The sequence below is a fragment of the Spermophilus citellus genome (genome assembly GCF_964194105.1).
Source record: "Spermophilus citellus genome assembly, chromosome: 1".
NCBI lineage: Eukaryota > Metazoa > Chordata > Mammalia > Rodentia > Sciuridae > Spermophilus > Spermophilus citellus.
The window spans coordinates 28,570,712-28,593,239 of NC_138182.1; the positions used below are offsets into that span (position 1 = coordinate 28,570,712).

Sequence of the window (22,528 nt, forward strand, 5' to 3'; positions counted from 1 at the left end):
CGTTTTAGGTTTACGTTCCAATCTCCAGTTCTGTGGCACGATGCCCGGCATATAGGAAGATGCTTATGGGGCTATGATGTACCTCTGTAATTTGGAGTTGGGGAGGCGTCCTGCTTCCACAGGGTCCCTGCATTGAGAGTGGGAGGCAAGGGAGAAAAGTGGGCAGCACTTTATTTTTGTCACCTGACTTCACATAGGCCCCTTTAGAATAAATAGTATCTTTCCATAAGCTGCTTGTGGTGCTTTTAATGACTCTTATGTCACAAATAGTATGCCCTGTTCTTTAGAGACTGTGACATTACTGATTCTCCTAATGTATCTCCCACCCCATGAATCACTCTTAGACATATACAAATGAAGTAAGAAGCTATGTTTAGTTAGTGATTTAAGATTTATTGAGAATTATCTGTGCAAAGACCTCTGTGTAGTCAGCTCTCTACATCCAGAGGTTCCACATCTGTGGATTTAGCCAATCTTGGATTAAAAATATTACATCTCGGGCTGGGGATGTGGCTCAAGCGGTAGCGCGCTCGCCTGGGATGCGTGCGGCCCGGGTTCGATCCTCAGCACCACATACCAACAAAGATGTTGTGTCTGCCGAGAACTAAAAAAAAAATAATAATAAATATTAAAAAATTCTCTCTCTCTCTCTCTCTCTCTCTCTCTCTCTCTCTCTCTCTCTCTCCTCTCTCTCACTCTTTAAAAAAAATATTACATCTCTACTGAGCACATGCAGCTTTCTGTTTCTTATCATTGTACCATGTAGCAACGCTTTACATAGCATTTATATTGCACTAGGTATTTTAAGTCACCCAGAGCTGATTTAAAGCATATGGGAGAATGTGCCCAGGTTTTATATAAATACTGCATGTTTTACGTAAGGGAGTTGATCCTTCTTAGATTCTGGTGTCACCAGGGCATCCTGGATTCAATCCCCCATGGACAGCATATTGCATCTGGCAAGCTGTCTTGTTAGGGAATTTTCAGGGATACAGCTAAAAAGATTATATGACTCAATTATAGGGGCCAATCCTAGGCAAACCACTTGACCAATTGTAAAAGAAGAAGATTAGATGGGCAGAGAGGGATGACAGCAGTAGGAAAGAAAGAAGGGAAAATGTACATAAGAATAGTGTGCTCCAGGGACAATGAGGGTTTCAGTGGGTCTTTGATGCAGGGAGGCAAACTACTAAAGGACTTGAGGCCAGTGTGTTTGAGGCTTGATGAGGATAACTGGGAGCTATTGAAAGTTGTAAGATGATAAAAGTTGTGAGGAAACCATGTAAGAAAGAGACCGGTTGGGTATGGAAAGCAGATGGGATAAAGTCAGCTGCTGTTATAATCTTGACATGAATTTCCAAAGGCTGAGACAAGGGCATGGCTAAAAAGGAATGGGGAGGTGAAAAGAAAAACTTTACAACACATTTTATTTTATCAATCTATCTTAAGAAGCCATATTCTTATGGTGTGGTAGTAGTTGAGATCTAGAAAGACCTCCTGAGATATAAGGAACCCCTAAACAGGAAAAATGAATTGGAGCAGATGGGGTAGGAAAGATGAGGGAGAATCATCAATGTGCAATGGGATATATGCTTGTAATTCAATAAAATAAAACATTTGTGTGGCTTTCTCAGAATTGGGCTTTGGATCCAAAGCAGAAAACACTTGCATTTGTTTGTAGTTATGAATATTCAGCTTTCATGTAGGATCTTGTTTTCTTTTTTCATTATCAATGATACCACCATTCTGTTGATAATTAAACCCACCTCCAAATTGGAAATTCATTTTTTCATGACTCTTTTCCTTCATCTCTGTACCCAGTCACCGGAAACTGTATGCTGCCTTTGAAGGTCTACTTTGTCATTATCCTGTCCTTAGCATTCCTAATGTCTATCCTAAACACATTTGTTCTTACATTTCTCTCATTGGATATTGATGCCTAACTTCATCAGAAGTATTTGTCTGGGTGCATGCTAGAATTGAACATAAAGAACAGAGACATGAAATCTGCATTCTGAGCAGAGACTACTACTCACTAGGAGCCCTGATAGCTGCCCTTGTTCAAGATCTGATCCAAGTAGGGAATTTACACGTTTTATAAAGGACCAGTGTTGGGGTTGCGGCTCAGTGGTAGAGTGCTTGCCTGGTATTCTGCAGGCCCAGCACTGTTAAAAAAATAAATTTCATATATATATGAAAATAGATACATGTATGTATATATGACAAAACATGAATATCTATGTTTTTCATATATTTTTTCATATGTATGTGTGTATATAATATATATTTATCCCCCACCCCACCCCGAACATACACACACACCCCTAAGCAAGGCATCCCAACTTGAGCCAAGGGTGGTGGGAGTGAAAATTTAAATTTACCCTCGGATGGCATGAACAGCACTGCCTGTGGCTTTCTAAAGGTACCTCCCTTTTGAGAGCAATAGCCAACTGGATCTTGGAGACTTCTAGAAGCTATGACCCCAAAATCTTTTCCATTATTCTGCTAAAGCACAGAAGACAGAGAGCTCCTGCCATTAGAAAAACTTGGACAAGAAATCACTTTTTCTCCCATATAAATTTTCTCAGTCCATTTTCCTGGCTTCTAAAAAAGAAACCCAAAGCATCTTATAGATTACAGAATTCATCAGCTGTATCTGTGGGGTAACCAAAATAATTTTTTAGATTGTCAAATCTGTGGTAATGCAAGCCTGATATCATAAAAGTAAATTTTATCACCATTTCTAACTAACAGCGCCAAGTTGTAATATTAAGTGCTACATTTTTAATATGATTCATATCCTTATATTTATGATTGTACACACCCCGCCTGAATATTTATGATATTATTTTCAGCCGGTAAGAACATCCATTCTGTTTTTCAGCTTCTCCAGTTGGCAACGGCTACATCAAGCCTCCAGTTCCACCTGCTTCAGGCACACACAGGGAGAAAGGGCCGCCAACCATGTTACCCATCAACGTGGACCCTGACAGCAAACCAGGAGAATATGTCCTCAAGAGCTTGTTTGTCAACTTCACCACTCAGGCCGAACGCAAAATCCGCATCATTATGGCAGAGCCACTGGTGAGTCTGTGCCATAAAACCTGCCTCTTTTTAAACTTCGTCTGTACACGGATGTAGTCAGTCCGCCATGTCTGCGGGTTCCACATCCAGGATTTAACCAGACTCAGATCAGAGGCTTGGGGGGAAAAATTGCATCTGTACTGAATGTGCTTAATATTTTGCTGGTCACGAACAATGCAGTTTAACAACTAATTACGTATCATTTGCATTATATGAGGTATTGTAAGTCATCTAGAGGTTATTTAAAGTATATAGGATGATATGTCCAGATTAGATGCAAACAGTACATCATTTTATACAGGGCACTTGAACATCTGCAGATTTTTATATCCAAAGGGGATCCTGGAACCAATCCCCCCACCCCGCCCCCACAGATAAGGAAGGATGGCTGTTTACCAGATTTTGCCATTCTGGCAAAGAATAGATTTGTGTTCTAATAAGTTATAATATTAAGTGCTACATTTTAAATATGATTCATATCCTTTTACTTTAAAAAACTGGGTTTTTCCCCCTTTTAATCACAGGTGATATGGGTAATTTTCAAAATATTAGTTAGTTTTCCTAATTTAACTCATTTTGTTCCATTGTCCAAGATGTAGAACACATAAAAACTTAAACTGAGCAACAAATACCGCACACACGATTACTTTGAAATAAATATTATATTTTTATAATTCTATTCTTTTAAGAAAAATAATAGGTGAAGGATTAAAGCATTTGAAAAATTTGTATATGTACACTTCCATATATACTTAAAAATATACATAAAGGATTATAAAAGATACATAAGCTCTAGGTTATGATTTCCAACCTATTTTAATGCACCTGTGTCAATTTTGTTGAAACACTCACGGAACTGAAGACTTTGGGACTTAATGGGTTAAAGGAAAAAAAATTTGAGTGTAGAGAATTTTTAAAGTGATCTTCAGTAAATCCAATTCAGTAGCCCACTTCACTGCTGCCTTCAGGACTAATAAACATAATCTAAGAAGAGTATTAATTATAGAAAACTGTGTTCAGAGTCTCTGCTATGTTTATATGCTAAAGGCAAAAATTTTCACCATGCTTTTTAAAATTTTTGTTGTTGTTGTCAATGTGCCTTTATTTTATTTATATGCAGTACTGACAATCAAACTCAGTGCCTCACACATGCAAGGCAAGTGCTCTACCACTGAGCTATGACCCCAGACCCTCACCATATTTTTAAAATAAATGAGGAGGAAAAAATCATTGCTTTTCAAGTGGCTATCTGGACTTCCAGCTTGAGAACATAAGGTTCTTCAAACTGTATTGTCAGAGTCCGTGTTTTGTCAAGCAGTTGTGAAACCTCACTTCAGTTTCTGATAGTTGGAAGATAGGAAGTTCTTGACTCGCTCACCTTTAGGTTCCTTATTGGACAGATGATGTCCTTGGGCGTCAGTGTTTTTGCAGATGCTTCTGTTGGAAAATAAGGCCTGGGTCAGCCTTATGTCAATTGCTTTAACAGGGCTCTGAGGACTGCAAAATCATGAAAGGACACTCAGGAAGGAAGAAAGTGCAGTTGATAGAATCAGATTACTTGTTTTCTGACCTTGGCGGGGGCCACACACAACAGGAGAGAAGGAAAGGAATTCCTAGTGACGCAGCTGTTCCTATGAAGGGCTTTGTGCCTCCTGTGAGGATACTGGAGCCATGAGGAGATACTCTGAGTTTGTTCTGTAGAATCATAGCTTAAAATGATCAAGAGCAATATTATTCAGCCCACAGCATCATCTCTGGAAATAGGTAATAGATGAAGCACAACATCATTTGTTAAAAATGACTTGTAAGAATCACCGTTTACAGTTTGGTAGTCAAAATTCAAGTTCATGTGGTAAGTGTGTTTACCTGAAAATTATAAATTTTGCACTTTAAAGTTTTTATTAGATCATTGGAGCTCATTTTTATACATTCTTTTCATAAAATTCTAATCATTTATTGAATTTCTATTATTATGGAAACATTTCTTGTTTTTACAATTTAAATTACTTAAAGAAAGTAAGTTTTTGTAAGCCTCTTGTGTTTTTATGTTTCTACTACTCTAACTACTAGTAGTAACTAATATTTATGTTGTACTCACTGTGTGCCAGGTTGTGCTTTACTTATTATCTTTACAATGACCTGAGGTCTTTTGCCATTTACATACGGGAAAAGTTGGCACAGAGAGGGTTAAGTAATTGCTTAAGGTCACACCTTATGGATGGGTGAAGTCAGAGCTTAACTCTGACCTGCAGTAAGGTTGCAGTCTGTTGCCAGTCTCTGCAGGAACATCTTCACGTAAAGATATCTTCACTCGCCTTTGAGACCAACACAAAGCTCTTCTGTGATTTGAGTTAGCCAAGTCAAGTTCCCAAATTCCTGTTGCCCAGAACAGTGTTGATCCACAGAACGTTTGGCTGCCTAGGAAGCCGGGACTCCTCCCTGGTGGAGGGAGGAAAGTTGCCTTGGGGTCCATAGCATGTGGAGGAGCCCAGGGAGGAAGGCACAATGAGGATTAATTTCACTCAACATCGGAGAAGGGTGAAAATGGCAAGTTAAGGGTCTCAGAAACTGAGCATCCTGGTGACTTTTCCCGAGGAACGAGAAGTTGTACAAAAGCTGAGAGAGATTCTTTTTTTTTTTTTTTTTTTTGAGCTATCCATATTTCCAGTACAATAGTTCAAACACTGTCCTTTAAGGATTCCTGATGTGACATAGATTGGGTTAAACTTTTTCTTCTTTACTCATCTCTGAATTTGTCTACATGGCCTCTTTCCTTCTCTGAGTAAGCATTAGGCCTGAGAAACTCAGATGTGCCCCAGCATTCTTCTAATTAGAGGTAACTTAAGTATTCCCAAATGAGAAAAACGCAAGGGGACGGAATTAATAAAAAAAAGCACAAGACCTCTTCATCAGCCAGTTGTCCTTGGGTGCCTAGTCGGAGAGCTGGTAGGTGCTGATGGCTTGGAGTTTTTACCTGAAGAAATATATGCAATCAATTTTTGGTATTGTTGCTTTTTATAGAAAGAAGCTATTTATTCCCCTTGTGTATTTTGGCACAGATATAAACTTCTGTGCCCTATCCATTTCTTGTCTGTTGAAAATTGCTTAGTAATTTTTTGTCCTTATATTTGCTTCCTTGTAGGAGAGTAACCATAATGGATTCTGTATCTTGTTATTTGATTCGAAAAGTATAAATGTGCACTTGGCATTTTTGTTCTGCAGTCACAGCAGGAAGGATTCTTTGTTTTTATTTGTTGTTTGTTTTGTTGCTACTGTTGTTTTATGCGGTGCTGGAGATAAAACCCAGGGTCTTATGCATGATAGTGATAGGCGAGTGTTCTACCATTGAGCTACACCACCATCCCAAGAGGTATTATTTTTTATGTTATGTAGAGTACATACTCTAATAGGGGAATTCTAATAAAAGTATTCTCCTATTTATCTTGTTGAGTTCACCTCATTTAGAAAGACTGAATTGCTGGGCAACATGGTACACGCCTATAATCCCAGCAGTATGGGAGGCTGAGGCAGGAGGATCTCAAATTCAAAGCCAGCCTCAGCAACTTAGTGAGGCCCTAAGCAACTTAGCAAGACCCTGTCTCTAAATAAAATATAAATACGGTTGGGGCTGTGGCTCAATTGTTAAGTGCCCCTGGGTTCAATCCCTAGTACCCCCCCCGCAGAAAAAAAGGAAGAAAGAAAGATGTTGAATCCATTAGAACTCTGAACTCATATGTGTTTGTATCAAATCACAAAATTGTATTCCATTAACCTTAACATAACTAAAACTTTAAGTGGCAAAGATAATTTTCAAAAATTTAGAAGTATAGCTTTATTATTTGGAATACTACATAGGAATCTCTATTTTTCAATTTTACATGACTAAGAATCCCATACCAGTTTAAAAGACTGTGTATAATAGGTTCTACATTACATTACATTAAAGTTTAAAGTTTTATTTATGTCAAATAAATAAAGTCACCCAAATAGCTAACTTTGATTGGGGGAGGGGGGATGACAAATAAAAATATCCTAGCAAAAGAAAATTTTAGATTTTTTTTTAAATAAATGTATTTGTGAACATCTTTTACTTGTTCAGCCATATTGTTCTTTGTACCCAGAAGACATTAAGGTCATTCATTAATATTTATGAGTAAGTCAATAATTTTCTTTTTCATTTTCTTCTTTTCTTCTTGCCTCTTGGGGATATTTGATATCCTTTGCTCTTGCTCCGTCACCATTATTTCACCTTTCCCCAGCAAAATATTCTAAACAAGCTAAATTAGTTATTTATGCCTGTTTAAAGTTATTTTTATTTCAAAATAAAAAATACAGAAAGACTCAGTGGGTGATAAATAACTCAGTTTTGTTCATCTCCGTGTCCTATTTCCCCCTCAGTTTATCAGCAGTGGTCCTCTGGGAATGGAATTCTAGGTTCACATTCATTCTCCTTCTAGACTTTTGAAGCTATATTATACTGTGTTACTTCTATCATTGCCATTGAAAAGTCTGCAGTTGATTTATTACTTGTTCACAGATGATATCTTTCTCTGTTTTTATGGTTTTATTCCTTGTGTTTAGTGTTCCAGTCTTTCACTACACTGCATTTGGATGGGAATTTGTTTTTATTTCTTGAGTTTGAATTGAGGATTTACATCTTCCATCAATTCTAGAAAATTATTAATTATTAATTATGTTAATATTGCCATTTATCCATTACCCCATTCTCTCTTTCTGGCACTCCTATTAGATGTATTTTGAACCTTTTCATGCTATGCTTCTTCTTTTATCTATGATGTTCCAAGTAATTTTTTTCAGATCTATCTTTCAATTCATAATGTTCTCTTGAGCCATTTCTTACTTGTTGCTATCATTCCCATGGAGAATTTTAATTGTGACAACCTCATTTTTCATTCCTAGGGGTACTGTTTGGGCCTCTTTTAAGATGTTTTTGGCATGTTTTTCCTCCCATTTTATTTTTTTCTTTCTTAAGTATACAACTTTATTTTATGTCTTCAATCACCTAAACATACATTTTTCTGTCTTCTTCTAGATTATTGTTCTATTATATCAGTGTTTGGGGCCTATGACTTCTGTCTGTTGTATCTGATAACTTTTGATAGTGGTAGATTGTTTTTTATGTACGTTGCAAATTTCCATACCAATTTTTTAGTGGAGCTTATATTTCTGAGTTTCACTTGCAGTCATTATATAGGAGTCTTTCTCCATCTTTTTTTCTGCTTTTGCTCCTTTTTGTGGCCCTAAAGTTATTGCTATCTAGAGCCAGATATATATTGCTTTTTTGGCTTAGAAAGTTCTATACTAGCAGATAATGCAAATGTAAGCGCCCAGCTCACATAAAACTTTGGTTTGTGGTTTCAAATTCTTGGGTGTGACTTGTTTGTTTGTTTGGTTGGTTGGTTGTTTTAACCTAGAACCCACTGGAATAGCTTTTCATCTTCCTAGACCAGTGTGTAGACTTTTTTTCCCTACTAGTTCACTGTTTATTGTGAAACATCTGATTTGTCCAACATCCCAGCCCTCAAGGCCCACAGCTTTCTCCATATAGATCACAAAAACACCTTTAGGATGGTGAGGAAAACAGCCCTCCTCCTGGGCTGCCACTTTACCTTCCTGCTCTTCCTTATTTTTGCCTAATTCATCATCCTGCCTACACTTCTGCAGAATTCTTGATTTTACTCATGCAGATAAAGCCAGGGTGGTCCTCTGAGACTCTGGTGTAAGCAGATGTTCCCATGGCAAGATGGGATGTCCCCGGGGTTAATAAAAGGAACAGTGCGTGGTTTGTAACCAATTCACCCTCTGATTCCATCTAATAAATCCTAGTACAACCCTGTTCCTTACATTTTTTGTTAGAAACCTTTATTTCACGTTTTCACTTTTGGACACAGCCTAGTGTACATCCTCCATGTACCATGTTTCTTGCCTGCCATCATGCATTTATGTGTGCCAAACCCTCTCCCTAGAATGCTTCTTAGCTGCTCAGCCTACCTGACATACTTCCTTGTCTGTAAAAGTTTTTGGTGTTAATTTCTTCTTTTTTTTTAATTTTTTAAAATTTCTTCCCTGGTCTCTCGAGTCTTGCCCATATCTACTCAAACTCCCATATGCCTTTAAATCTCTCCTTCATCAGAACAACCATATCATTCTCTCAAGCAAACTATTCTGTGTTCATTGAATTAGAGTAATTAGAATAGACTAGGACCGAAAGTAGCAGAGGACATTATAGATTTTTAGGGTAATTATTGTTTTATGAAAATTTCAGTTAAATATTTGTAAACTAGACCATAGTATAAAATGTATTTTTGGGTTGGGGGCAACCATTTTTTAAGTAAAAAAAAATACAGTATTATCTTATAAGTTATTTGGGGACAATACTGTGTCTGCTGCATCTTGCCACACACATACACATGCATGCATGCTCACACACACCATGTTTCCACGTTTGGGACAATCATACAGTACATAGTAAATTTTTTTGAAAAAAGAATGAAAAATTTTTTATGATTGAATGAATGAAACATTAATATAGCAACATGAAAGGAATGTCTTTGTATTAACTCATGTGTTTCCAAAGGTCATCTTGCCAATCTCTATATCTCTGTACCAATAAGGATTTTGTTCTATCCTTTGTACTTAGCAGCTGAATGCCCTACAATGTGCTGAGTACGTGAGACATAGATTCACAGCCTCCTGTCTTGAAGGCAACTAAGGATACTTCATTATTTGATATGGCCACCTGCCCCACAAGCTCACTCCAGCAAAAAATGGAGAGTCAGGTTGACTCTTAGCGGTCAGACCCAATCTCTCAGAATACCGCCATTATCAGCAAGTCTCTATTTAATAGCATCAGTCACTGTAGTCACAGGCCATTAGCTTCTTAATAAACTCTTCAAGAATAAGACTTCAGCTTTTCAAAATGCAAAAGCTTTCATCAGTTTTGACTTTGTGGATTGAATGAACAAGAATAAATAAGGCTAAAGACAAAAAAAAATTTTTTTGAGACTGATCCAGATTTGAATCCTGATTCTCTTTAGTGTCTCGGGCATTGAGCACCAGTAGCTTCCCTTTTTTCTTATTTGCAGAATGGAAGGAACAGTACCTAGTTCACAGGGTGATTGAGTGTTCAGAGGGAATGTGTGTGGAGTGCCCAGTGTGATCCTGAGCACATGCAAGGTGCTCAGTCATCTTCCTCATCACCACCATCACCACCATCATCCTCATTAGGGAGCTGGGATCAAGTAACCCAATCTTCTGGTATACTTCCTTCAAAGTCAGCCTGGTGCTTCCTGTCTTTGTGTTCACTCCAACAGTAGAGAGGCTTGAGCAGGACAATTGGCTGTCTGCCATGGCATTCACCAATACTGTTAGATGCTTGCCTGAGCTCAGCCATGTCACCAACAGAGGTATAGCCAAAGCTGCTAGCAGGCTCAGTTGGGGCCCTCTGGGTGCTTGTGCTTTAGGATGTGACAGAAACAAACAAAAATACACAAGGAGGGCAGCACCTCCACCTAACTATTTCCAGCAAAGTATCTGAGGCTCACTGAGGTATAAACAATGAGGATCCAAGCAGGGAAACCAGCATTTGAGGTGAGTCCAACTTTGATGATTTTCACTGGCATTTAAAGGGGAGATTTCAAAAGTTCTTAAGGTTAGGGGTCTCAAAGACAAGTAGCAAAAGCAGATTTCTAGGCCACACTGAGAGGTCAGCTGTCCCAAAATGTGAAACTAAGTAAGGAAAGTTCAGAAAATTTCAAGACTTTTCAATTCTTCTCAGATTGCCTCTTTTATCTATCCTCCTTCCTGTAACTTGTTTGATATGCAAGAAATGCGACTTTTCATCCCAGGCTTTCCACCAGCCTGTACTTCTTGCAAAATCACTTAGATGTGATCCATCATTGTTTTCACATCTATAAAATGATAGCAGCCAGGCAGCCAGTTTTATCTCTCATATATCTAACAAATGGAACCATTAACTCTTGCACTGATGATTTTGTAAGTCATGGCTTATTGAATCTACTTTGGTTTAATCTTCCACTGTTCCTGCATGGAGCTGCAGTGGGAGCCAAACTGGGGATTAGGCCAGGAATCCCATCTGAATCAATAATCTGAACATAAAATGTTAGTGGAAAGAAGAAATTCTAACTCTCCTGACAAAGAAGAGAAAGAGAGTAATTTGTTCTCTTTTGACTTTGAAACCTGGACAAGGGGAAAGATCTACATGATTTCCAAAGACAACACACTTAGTTTTCTTCTTGTTCTTCAGCAGATTGAGATAAGTAGGTAGGTAGGTAGGTAGGTAGGTAGGTAGATAGATAGATAGAGAGGGAGAGAGATGCTCATCTTCTGATATTCAGGAATTTAAAAGCACTTTTATGAAGAAATATGCTACAGAAATGGGGTTTTCATTATTGTGATTGTTTGGGCCTGGATAACCCTGCTTGCAAAATGCCTCGTGGACAAGACCAGGCAGGGTCATTTAGTTACTGTCCCGGTGCTGAGTTTGGAGCACAGGTGGGGGATGGAGAACAGGTAATAATTCTTAAAGGTGCTATGTCATGCTGGATTGGAGGTTTAAAAATAACACAATGTCATCTAGCTGACATGAAAGAAACAATGAAGGGAATTTCTGTTTTAAAATAAGACTAAAAGTAAAGTAGAAGTAACACAAGCTATTATTCGGGGGCGGGGCGCAAAGGCTTTAAAGAATCTAGAATTTCTAGAATGCCAAATTCTATTGCAACACACAGCTTGAATGACTTAAGACTGAACCTGTATGAACACCAGTCATAGCCAGCTGGTACCAGCACTGAAAGACTGAGCAATTAACCAATGACAGCATTACATCATGCTAATGTTGTTCCAGGTTCGGGCAGTAATGCCTGTTAACATACCTCTGCCCCTGGCCCTGGTCTCAGGTGGTTGCTCCTCTTGGATGCTGATGTTAGAGCTCGCAGCAGGACAGTTCTGCAATTCACCTGATATTAAGTAGGACCCTGTGCCAAAGAGTGAAACTGGTGGCCCACCATCAACAAACTACATAAGACAAGCGGTTGCAGCATCTCTGATGAATTTAATTGTGGCTCTAAGTAAGCAAAGCTTTTGCAAGTGGAAAGCACACACCAGCATCTCTTAGATCATATAGGACAAGAGGTAGCAGACCCAGGTTAGGTTACACTCTATTTGAAGTTATTAAAGACCTTTTTGGCTAGGGATATAGGTAAGTGGTAGAGTGCTTGCTTGCCTAGCATGCACAGGCCCTGGTTTCTATCCCAGTACTAAAATAATAAGACAAAATAAAGTATATAAAAAAGCTGTCTGTCACCTCTGGACCATATAGATATTAAACATGCAGCCATAGTCTTGCCTTTCACCCCTGAGGTTCCTGTCTGGTCTGCAGACTTCTAGATACCAGCAAATATTGGGTGCATTTACCTAGAACCGTTTCTAATATTTAAGGAATTTGTGAATTCGGAACTTCTGCTATACTGAATAACAGAATTACTGCCTCTAAGTTTGGATCTTTATTTGGTGGATTGTCATAAAATTGACTATAATTAATCTTGTTCATTGCTTTATAACCACTCATTAACCTTTGCCATAGTATATTTCCTATAATATTTCATCATGCCTGGGTTGGCAAGCTGGCACATCATATGTGCGTGTCATCCTACACTAAGCAAACATTACATGTCTGTTGACTAAGGATGTGTAAACAGCAGAAGCACCACCTTCATTTCTCCCCTTGCTATGACCTCAAGTCAATTTCCCAGAAGGACAAACAGCTCTTGAAATAGAGGCTTCTATTAGTTCAACAAACCTAGTAAGGAAAATATAAAGAGAATAAAAATAAATTCTAGATTTAGCTTCCTTGTGAGTATAGTGATAGCAATCAAAGTCCAGTTGTCCAGAGAGGAGCCTAAGAAACAGTGCTGGCCAGAAGGGGAGTGTTTCTGTCACACTTGATAAAGTACTACCTTATTTTCAAGCTATAAATAAATAAATACCTTTGAAAAATAGCTGTTTCTTAGCCAGGCAGCTTAGCCTGGTACCTCCCTTATTTAATCTATAAAAATATTCACCAGGAACACGGAAGCTCACCCTAACCCAGAAACAAAGCATTGCTAATGGCTAAAACCAGAGATAACCATTGGAAGGTTCCATTTAGTGGCTGGATGTAGTGGTCTTTTAGATGAGCTCAAAAACTCAAAAAAAAAAAAAAAACTTTTTTTTTTTTCTGTGAACAGTCCAACCCAAAGTTTGTTTTCCTCATTATAAATATCCTTAGAATCATAGATGAAAAATGTTTCTTTTGTGCTCCTAAATGGATCTTTTCAGCTACTTAGTGTAATTTAGTGAAGCCCCAGAGTCTGATTGAACTGTATAGCACATATATCTTGTGAAAAGTATTCTGGAGTAAAGAAAAAGAAAAAAACAAAGGACTTTTCACCTCACATAAAGTAGTATTTCATCCGCCCGTGTGTAAGACCATAATTTTTATGTCCAGTGACATTATAAGATTATCAGACTTTCCTCTTTGGGGAATATAAAACCAGGCAAAGGCTATTCCCCAAGATATTGTCATTGGAATTCTTTCTGCTTATGTGTTTCTTTTCACCATTTACAGGGACATCATTTTTAACAAATAAGAGATTCTTTGATGTACTTTCAAAGAATGGCCAAAAAGGCCTGACAAGAACAATTAGAGGAGGAAAAGCTTATTTGGGGCTCACAGTTAAAGAGGTCTCAGTCCATAGAGAGCGGGTTCCATTTCTCAGGGCTTGAGGTGAAGCAGAACATCATGGCGGAAGGAAGGGTGTGGTGGAAGAAAGCAGCTGGGGACTTGGCACCAGGAAACAGAGCTCAGCTCAAATAAGGACACATTATATACCCCAAAGGCATACTCCCAAAGACCATCCTCCTCCAGCCACACCTGGCCTGCCTACAGTTACTATTCAGTTAATCCCATCATGGATTAGTTCACTTCTCAGGCTAAGGTTCTTGTCACCCAATCATTTCACTCTAAACTCTCAGGCATTGTCATGAGCTTTTGGGAGACACCTTTATCTGAACTGGAACACTAACCTGTGAAGGCCACAGAGAAAGAATTTGCAGAGGAGCAGGAATCCTGGTGGGAGATGGGGTGATTCTAGTGGAAAGAAGGGAGTAGTCAATAGTGTCGCATGCGGTGAAACTCCAGGGGAAAAAGTACTGAAGAATGGCCGCCAGATGTGCCATTTGGAAGATGACTGTGGTCTCTAGGGTCTCTATTTTTAGTGTAAAGAGAGAGAAAAGCTAGATGCAGTGGTTGAGGGAAGAAGGGAAGTCAGAGGGAGACCACTGATTGGACAACTGGATACGAGAAGAGGGCAGAAAGGAAACAGCAGCCAGAGTTAGCTATGGAGCCAGAGAGGCACCAAGGAGAGCTGGGTTTAAGGATGTTGGTAGCTGGGAAAATAGACAGGAGAGAACGGGAGATGGAATACAAGGGATGTGAGGAGCTGGCTGTGGGACAAGGTCCCCAAAGAGGCATCAAAGGATTTGTTCTCATGTATTGAACGTCCACTTGGTGTCCATAGTAGCATGCACAGATGGAGGGGTAAATTGAGACCCAGAAATGGAAAATACCAACAAAATAGAATGAACCACAGAAACAAAAGGAGTGAAGGTTGAGAGAAGCTGCTCTTTATCCGATTAAAATGAAGATGAACCTTGTAGCCAAATTTAATTGAACATTCCCCTCCACTGTTCAGATAATGGATTTGTACTTGGGACTGTTAAATTTGGCAGAGAAATAGGCTCCGCTGAAATGAGCAAAGCCAGCTGCAAATAGGACAGGTTAACTCAAGTGTTTCTAGTGTAGAAGCAAAAGTGCCAAAGAGTGTAATGGACTTGGATCTACCTTCACGTTCCGTATCATAGAATCCTGAGCGGCATCTGACCTGCTGGCACCTTTGACTTCTCTGAAACCCTTTCTGTATCATCCTCTTGAGCTTGAGTTTTTTCCCTGAATGTTTTGGGTAAAAAACATCAGCATATATTGTTTTGCTTATGGACACTCGTTTTACTGACTAAATGGAATAAAAGGGAAATAGTTTTATCAGTTTCTACAAGTCCTTCCACAGAGCTCTGAGGGTTTTAACTATTGCTCATCAGTTCTTACTAGAAACCTCGTCAGGAAGTCATGGAGTGACATCTCTTTTTCTCTAGGGACAGTCTGAGATAGGCATCACAGGGGTACAGTCTTCCCCCAGAAGTTCAGTGACCCAAGCATATAGTCAGCATGACCAGAGTTATGTGTGTCTTCAAGACTGTGCACATCTCTGAGCCCCTGACTGGGCCCTCCCCCTCCAGGGGGAGTCGGTTGAGGTGAAAGGTCAATATTCAGAACCATGTGTCCTCAGACTTACTGGACATGTCTCCAAAGTCGAGTTAAAGCTGGCACTTTTTTATATGAAGAAAGAAATATGAAACACATGAAAATATTTTGAGCTCCAGCTTTCTTTGGTTCAGACTGAAGCAGGGTGTCAGCTGCTGGGAGCTAATAGTTCTGGATAAAATGTTTAAGTGGCATTTCACAGCCCTCTCCCTTGGGGACACCATCACCTTGGGACAGGGCAGCAGATCCCTCAGCATCCTGCCCTAATCCAGTGAAGAAGAAAGATCCTAACTGTAGTGGTTTGGTTCTAAAATTCCGTTCTAAAATTCTAATTACTCAGACCAGAAGTGTATAAATTTTCACTGCTGATGGCATTCAAAGCCTTCCGTTGGTTATGCATAAACATATTCTCTTAATCAAAAGCACTTGTAGTCTCAAGACTTGTGAAGTCTAATGGTTGGTTGTTTTGTTGATGTTATTGTTGTTTTAACTTTGTTGTTTTTATAGCCACACCACCATTCAATTAAAAGTTTTCCTCTAAATTGCCTATTATGAATAATGTTAAGCTTTTTGTTTTTAAGGAGACAAGGGCAATTACTCTTTATAATTTTTCCCCCTGTTTTCTATAATACAACTTTCTGGTTACACATGGAAGCTTCCAGGAAACTGAACATAAGGCCTACGTGATGTTAGGGGAAGCGTTACTGCCCCAGGAAGATATGTGGGACTTAGTTTCTACTCCTAAATGTTATAAAAGACAAGATATTAATCTTCTCTGAGGCCAATAATAATGATGTTAAAAGAAATTCTAATAATAGCAATAACAAGCTATTCCTGAGTATTTTATGCCCTCACCTTTCAGTTCTGTGAGGTGGTTTGTTATTAATTATCCCCATCTTTCCTAAGGGGTAACTGAGTTTAGAGGATAAGTAAGGCCCACAGGTTGTTAATCCAACCTCAGATCTTCGGACCCCACCCCATCTCCTTAACCACAACATCCAACTGTTGTAGTAATGAAAAGACATTAAAACAGCATCTTAAACAAGGTTGGTGATAATATTTGAAAGATCAGATAATCTCATATGAACTCCATGGCACTGCCAGGTGAAACCCGTTTACTCAGATATCTCTGAGGGGCAGTATAACTTGGATCTTTCTAGATGGCTGAAGTCTGACCTATGTGGGTCACACTTGGAATTCAGGGAGACCACTAAAAAGTCCGAATTTAAAAGTGATTTCTCAGATGAGTTTCTCTATAATACAACTTTCTGGTTACACATGGAAACTTCTAGGAAACTGCACATAAGGCCTACATAATGTTAGGGGAAGCGTTACTGCTTGGTATGTTGTTCGGTTGAGTCTTTGAACCCAAGTTCTCTGGTGTTTCTCAAATGAAACCTCCACAGGACTCTCCCTAGACCTCCAGCTGCCTGTGACCTCTCCTGCAGGACCATCTTTCCTCTTAAAGGTACAGAGTCACCTGATAGGAAAAGGCCATGAAGTGAACTGTGGCTGGTTCACACTGAAATTGTCTGGGGGTTGAGGTGGAAGTTGATGGTTTCCTCCTGCCCTTCTTTTTTAGAATTTATGTTAAGAGAAGAGTGAGGGAAATCAGAACCCCCGCAAGGTAGCAAACAAGAAAGACAAGCAGGGACTTTGTTCTTTTCCTATGGAAATACTGAAATGCCTACAGAATTCTTCAGGACAGGAGAAAAGCCCCCTTAGAGGGCTGGAACAGCATTGCTCTTTGATTCAGGGGCAGAAAACAAAATACAGACTAGTGAGAACTGCCATCTGGCTTCTCACACAGCAGGCAGAAATTTGCCACCCAAATCCTATCCGTAAACGGGATGAAGCAGAGAGCGGATCCCTTCTGCAGCTCCCCTGGGGGAAAAAAAATGAAACGCTGGATATGTGCTATTTAAATAGACTTTTGAGAATGGCTTATACTTCTTTAAAAATGAGACAATGATTTTTTTTAAATAAAATAGCAAGAGTGATTTCTCTTGACTGTTTTAGTTATTATTTGTTAGATTTATTATGGCAAATTCAAGTGTCAGCATGTTTGAACAGTGTAGCATGATGAACCCCGTGACCATCTTGAACAGCGATCCATCGTGGCCAGTTTGTGGCACACTCCTTGAACTGCCCCCCAGGATTCATTAAGCAAATACAATTGCTCCTGGGTATCCCAGGGGATTTGGCTCTAGGACTTCCCACAGAGGCTCAGGTTCATCATGTGAAATGATGTAGTATTTGCAAAGAACCTTACACGCCTCCTCCCCTATACTTTAAATCATCTCTAGATGACTTGTAATACCTAATGTGATGTGAGTACTTTATAAATAGTTATTCTACCATGCTGTTTAGGGAATGACAAGAAGAAAGCAGTCGGTATTTATTCAGTGCAAATGCAACTTTTTTCCCCTAATATTTTCAGTGTGCATTTGTTTGAATTCCTGAATGTGGGACTCATGCTACTGAGGGCTGAAAGTACTAGAAACCATATCATTTCATCCCTAAGCATTTCAGTATGTGTCTCTGATAAGATAAAGTTTGTTTATTTTTTTTAAATGAAACTGAAATACCATTACCACATCTACAAAGTTAACAATAATCCCCTAACGTCATCAAATATCCATTAGGTGTTCAAATTGCCAATTGTTTCATGAATGTCATGCTTTCTTTTAATAGAGTTTTAATCAGTATCCAGAGAAAATCCACATATTGCAGTAGCATTTTTCAAAAATGTCAGGAAGGGAGGGCTGGGGTGTGGCTCAGCGGTAGAGCTTGCCTGGTACTGAGTTTGCAAAGCCCTGGGTGCAATCTCCAGCACAGGGGTAGGGGTGGGGATGAGGGGGAATCAACAGGGTCTCTTTTTCTTCCCCCTTCTCCTTTGTAACCAATTTACTGAAGAAACGTCTTTCTTTACCACAATTTCATTCGGTTTGGATTTTGCTGATTGCCATCCTGGGGCATGGTATAACATTTTCCTCTAAGCCCTGCATTCCCTGAAGATTGAAAATTAGATCTAAGAGCTTGGTCAGACTCAGGTTCCCTCCTTCTTCCCCCTCTCCCTTCCTCCCTTCCTTCTTTCCTTTCTTTTGTTTTCTTTTTATTTTCACTACTGTGATAGTCTCTCCTCCAGTTCTATCCTAAGCCTCCTGATGCTGATTACATCTCTATTGATACAAAGATAATCTTGTTAATTTTAAAATGTTAATTGGGTTCTCTGTGGCCATACTTGTCTTTCCAAGTTCATGGGGACATAGTCACATGTTGAACAAACCCTGACAATAAGGTTCAACTGTGTATCAGGGGAGTGGGGGAGGGCGAAAAATGACAATACCATGGAAATTCTGACCAGAGTAAGTGCAGAGAGCCATGGGACAACTAACAGGTGACTCCACCTCGGAAGTGACATTTTCACTAAGTCTTCAAAGAATACGGTTAAGACAGGATATTTGTACAAAAGGAATTAAGGAAAACTTGGTATGTTGTTTGTCTTTGAACCTAAGTTCTCTGTAAATGGATCTGACTATTGTATGTGACTGCAACTTATCCTCTCAGCTTTGCCTACTAGATAAAGTGACTTGCAAAATGTATGTATGTGAAAATGTGTAAGCTTAAAACACCATGTTTATCAGCTTTCTACCCTGTTTGTAGCAGAAAAAAAATAAATAATGACTTTTAGGCATGAGAAGCTTCAGGATGTGGGCGGACATGGTCACTTTCCTTCCCCCACTGCAGCAGCACCCTCTTTCAGGTCATAGTGAAAGGACATTGTATTGTGGGTTCTCAAGGTGTGGACCTCCTAATTGTTGTAAGGGTCTATTTACCTAAAGATGAGTCAAGCATTAGTTTTTAGCTGGTCTTGTGGTCTTGCATATAGACACATTTCCTTTTTTCTCACATATACTACAAGCCACTTGCTGGTACCATTGAAACCTTAGGATGAGCTCCGTGATCACGTGTGGGGTTAAACAATATGTACTAAATTAGAATTCCTATCTTGTATGGTGGGGGCTTGTCTTGGTTCAGAATTCCTTAACAATTTTTGGCATGAAAAGGGAATCTCCATAAAAGAAATAGTAGGGATGAGAGAACCATACCGTGCATTTATTTAATACCACGGAATCATATACTTTAAAGTGGGTAAACTGGAAAATTTTATTATGTCTATTTTGCCACAATAAAATATTTTTTTAGCTTACAACAAAACATGCATAAACATATCCACACAAAAAAGGATCCTTGTATTTGAAGAAACCGGACACCCCCATCCTAGAGGTTTCATTAATTTGGCAGGTGCACTAGACTAGGCTCTGCTGTGACTTTTAAGTGTCCGGAGAAACAGAGTTTGCTATGTATCTAGGGCTTCCTGCCGAGTAGGGGTGGCCCTCAGGGGCCAAAGGGGTTCCTGTACAGCAAGGTTCTGCACTGTAATGCAGCTTCACACTGATAAGTGCTGCAAAAGGTAAAGGATGTGGAGCCTTGCAGTCTCGTGATGGGGGATGGGTGGACCTGGTATTGGGATCAGAGAAGGGCTTCCCCTAAGGAAGTGATGGCTGAGCTGAGGTTTGAATGAGCCAGTAGATATAGCACTCCTAAGAAAGCACTACCAGGGCTGGAGTTGTGGCTCAGTGGTAAGAGCACTTGCCTAGCATGTGTGAGGCCCTGGGTTTGATCCTCAGCACTGCATAAAAATAAATGAATAAAATAAAGGTCCATCAACATCTAAAAAACTATTGAGAGAGAGAGAGAGAGAGAGAGAAAGAGAGAAGAGAGATCACTGCCCATTTTGCCCACAAGGACTCTCCTCCCCAGTTGGGGAGGGGGTCACATTCTTTAGCCTTCTACCCAGCAGGCAGCATCTGACACAAGGGAACCCTCAGTCACTGCTGGGTGATGAATAAAGAAAATGTGGAGTAGAACGGTTCACACTGGCTCATCCCAAGGATGTTTGTCAGACCTGATGCCACCTCTCCACCCTTCTTTAATTTTCATTTTTGTATTTTAGTTGATTTTACTGAGAACTTCAGAAGATGACCATATAACCTTTATATAGACAGGAAATGCTTTCCAATTTAATTGCTGAATTTGTCTTCTTGTACATTTAACTGCTTCTGTTGTTTTTCTCATTATTGTGTTTATGCCTACATTTTTACACTCACTATCCCAGATCTACTGTTCTAGTATGTTCTAAATCTCCCCTAACTTATCCATCACCTCAAACACTTATCTGTGTATGTGTGGTGAGAACATTTAAAATCTACTTTCTCAGCAATTTCCAAGTATATAGCATGTCTTAGTCCATGCAGGCTGCTATAACAAATTACCAAAAATAGGGTGGTTTTTAAACAACAGAAAATTGTTGCTCACAGTTCTGGAGATTGGAAAGCCAGATCAAGTCACCAGCAGATTTGGCGAGGGCCTTCTTCCTCATAGTTGGGTCTGCTTGCTGCATCCTGGCATGGTAGAAGACGAGCAGACTCCCAGGGCACTAATTCCATCCATGATGGTTCTACCCTCAGAGTCTTGTCACCACCCAAAGGCCTTGTCTCTTAATAGCATCATCTGAGGGGTTAAGTTTCAACATGAATTTTGGGAGGACACATGCAGATCATAGCATAATATATCAGTATTATATATAGTCAGTATTTTATCCAATAGATCCAAAACTTATTCCACCTAACTAAAATCCTGCACTCTTTGACCAGGATCTCCCCTTCCCCCTTTTCTAACCTGTCCCCAGCAGCCACTGCCAATCAGCAGTCTACCCTGCTTCTTTGAACTTGACCCTTAGATTCCACATATAAACAAAATTGTACAACATTTAACTTTTGGTGTTAGGCTGTTGTCACTTAGCACAACGTTCTCCAAGTTCATCCACATTGTTGCACATAACAGAATTCCCTTCTTTTTAAAGGCTGAGTAGTACTCTATTGTGTGTATATACCATATTTCCTTTCTCCATTCATCCATTGGTGGACACATAGGTTGATTCCTGATCTTGGCTATTATAAATAATGCCTCAGTGAACATGGGCATGCAGAGGCTCTTCAACATACTGGTTTCATTTACTTTACATACTCAGAAGTAGAATTAGCGAATCATATGGTTGTTCTACTTTTCACTTTTTGAACAACTTTCATACTTGGCTGTACTAAATCTACATTCTCGCCAGCAATATACAGGGATTCTCATTTCTGTTTTGTCTTTTTGATAGAAGTCATCTAACAGGTATGAGGTAATATCTCATGGTAATTTTAGCTTGCATTCCCCTGAGCCTCAGATTCTTCATGTTTTGGTCAAAGAGGTATGGGTTAAGATGGACACTAAGAATCCAGACAGAAGTGATCAGAGCCTACAAGCTAAGATCAGTTAAGGGAGATGTTCTCGCGCGTTTATTTTTTTTTTAAATTTTTGTTTTGTTTTTTATTTTTTATTTTTTTTCTCGCTCATTTAAATATTGGTACTTGCTCATTCTGTAAAGGGAAAAATATTAAGAAAATTGTACAATAATAATGTTTCTTTTATAATGCTTAAAATTTTGTAATAATAATTATTGTATACATATATTTTTTTCTTTGTAGGAAAAGCCATTGACAAAATCTCTGCAGCGTGGAGAAGACCCCCAGTTTGACCAAGTAGGTGATATGTTTTTATTATGTCAAAATGGTCGGAAGGCAGAGGCTAAATGCTCACTATTGTTTTATTAAGGAATTTCCTCAAAGAGGACACAAGTGCGTGGTTTTAAGAGCTGTGTCCTGCAGTGTATGCATTTGGATTTATACATATTCAGTAGATATCTCTTAATTTGAATTGGAAAAAACTGGAAAGTGTAGAAGTAATGCAAATAGGCCCTCAATTAATGGTTTTCTAACCCTTTGTATATCAGAATTAAAGAAACTGAGAAGATAGCTTCAAGGAAATTCCATTTAAAAACTTGAGATTCTTCCAGGTGAATGATACCATGTGATGATGAGATTCTTCCAGATGAATGATACCATGTGATGAGCAGATCTTTGCACTAGAGCTTAT

The 22,528-nt window shown here is 39.1% G+C and overlaps 1 protein-coding gene across 8 annotated transcripts in view; it reads left to right on the forward strand.

The window, feature by feature from the left end:
- FRY (FRY microtubule binding protein) overlaps nt 1-22,528 on the forward strand; it is a gene marked incomplete at its 5' end in the record, with an annotated part of 420,839 nt that overhangs the window by 222,683 nt on the left and 175,628 nt on the right. For all 8 annotated transcript variants that reach the window (XM_081286098.1, XM_081286096.1, XM_081286091.1 and 5 more), the window contains 2 exons: nt 2,885-3,084; nt 22,081-22,134. In XM_081286098.1, coding sequence (XP_081142224.1) covers nt 2,965-3,084; nt 22,081-22,134 — 174 coding nt within the window. The remainder of the gene's footprint in view (nt 1-2,884; nt 3,085-22,080; nt 22,135-22,528) is intronic.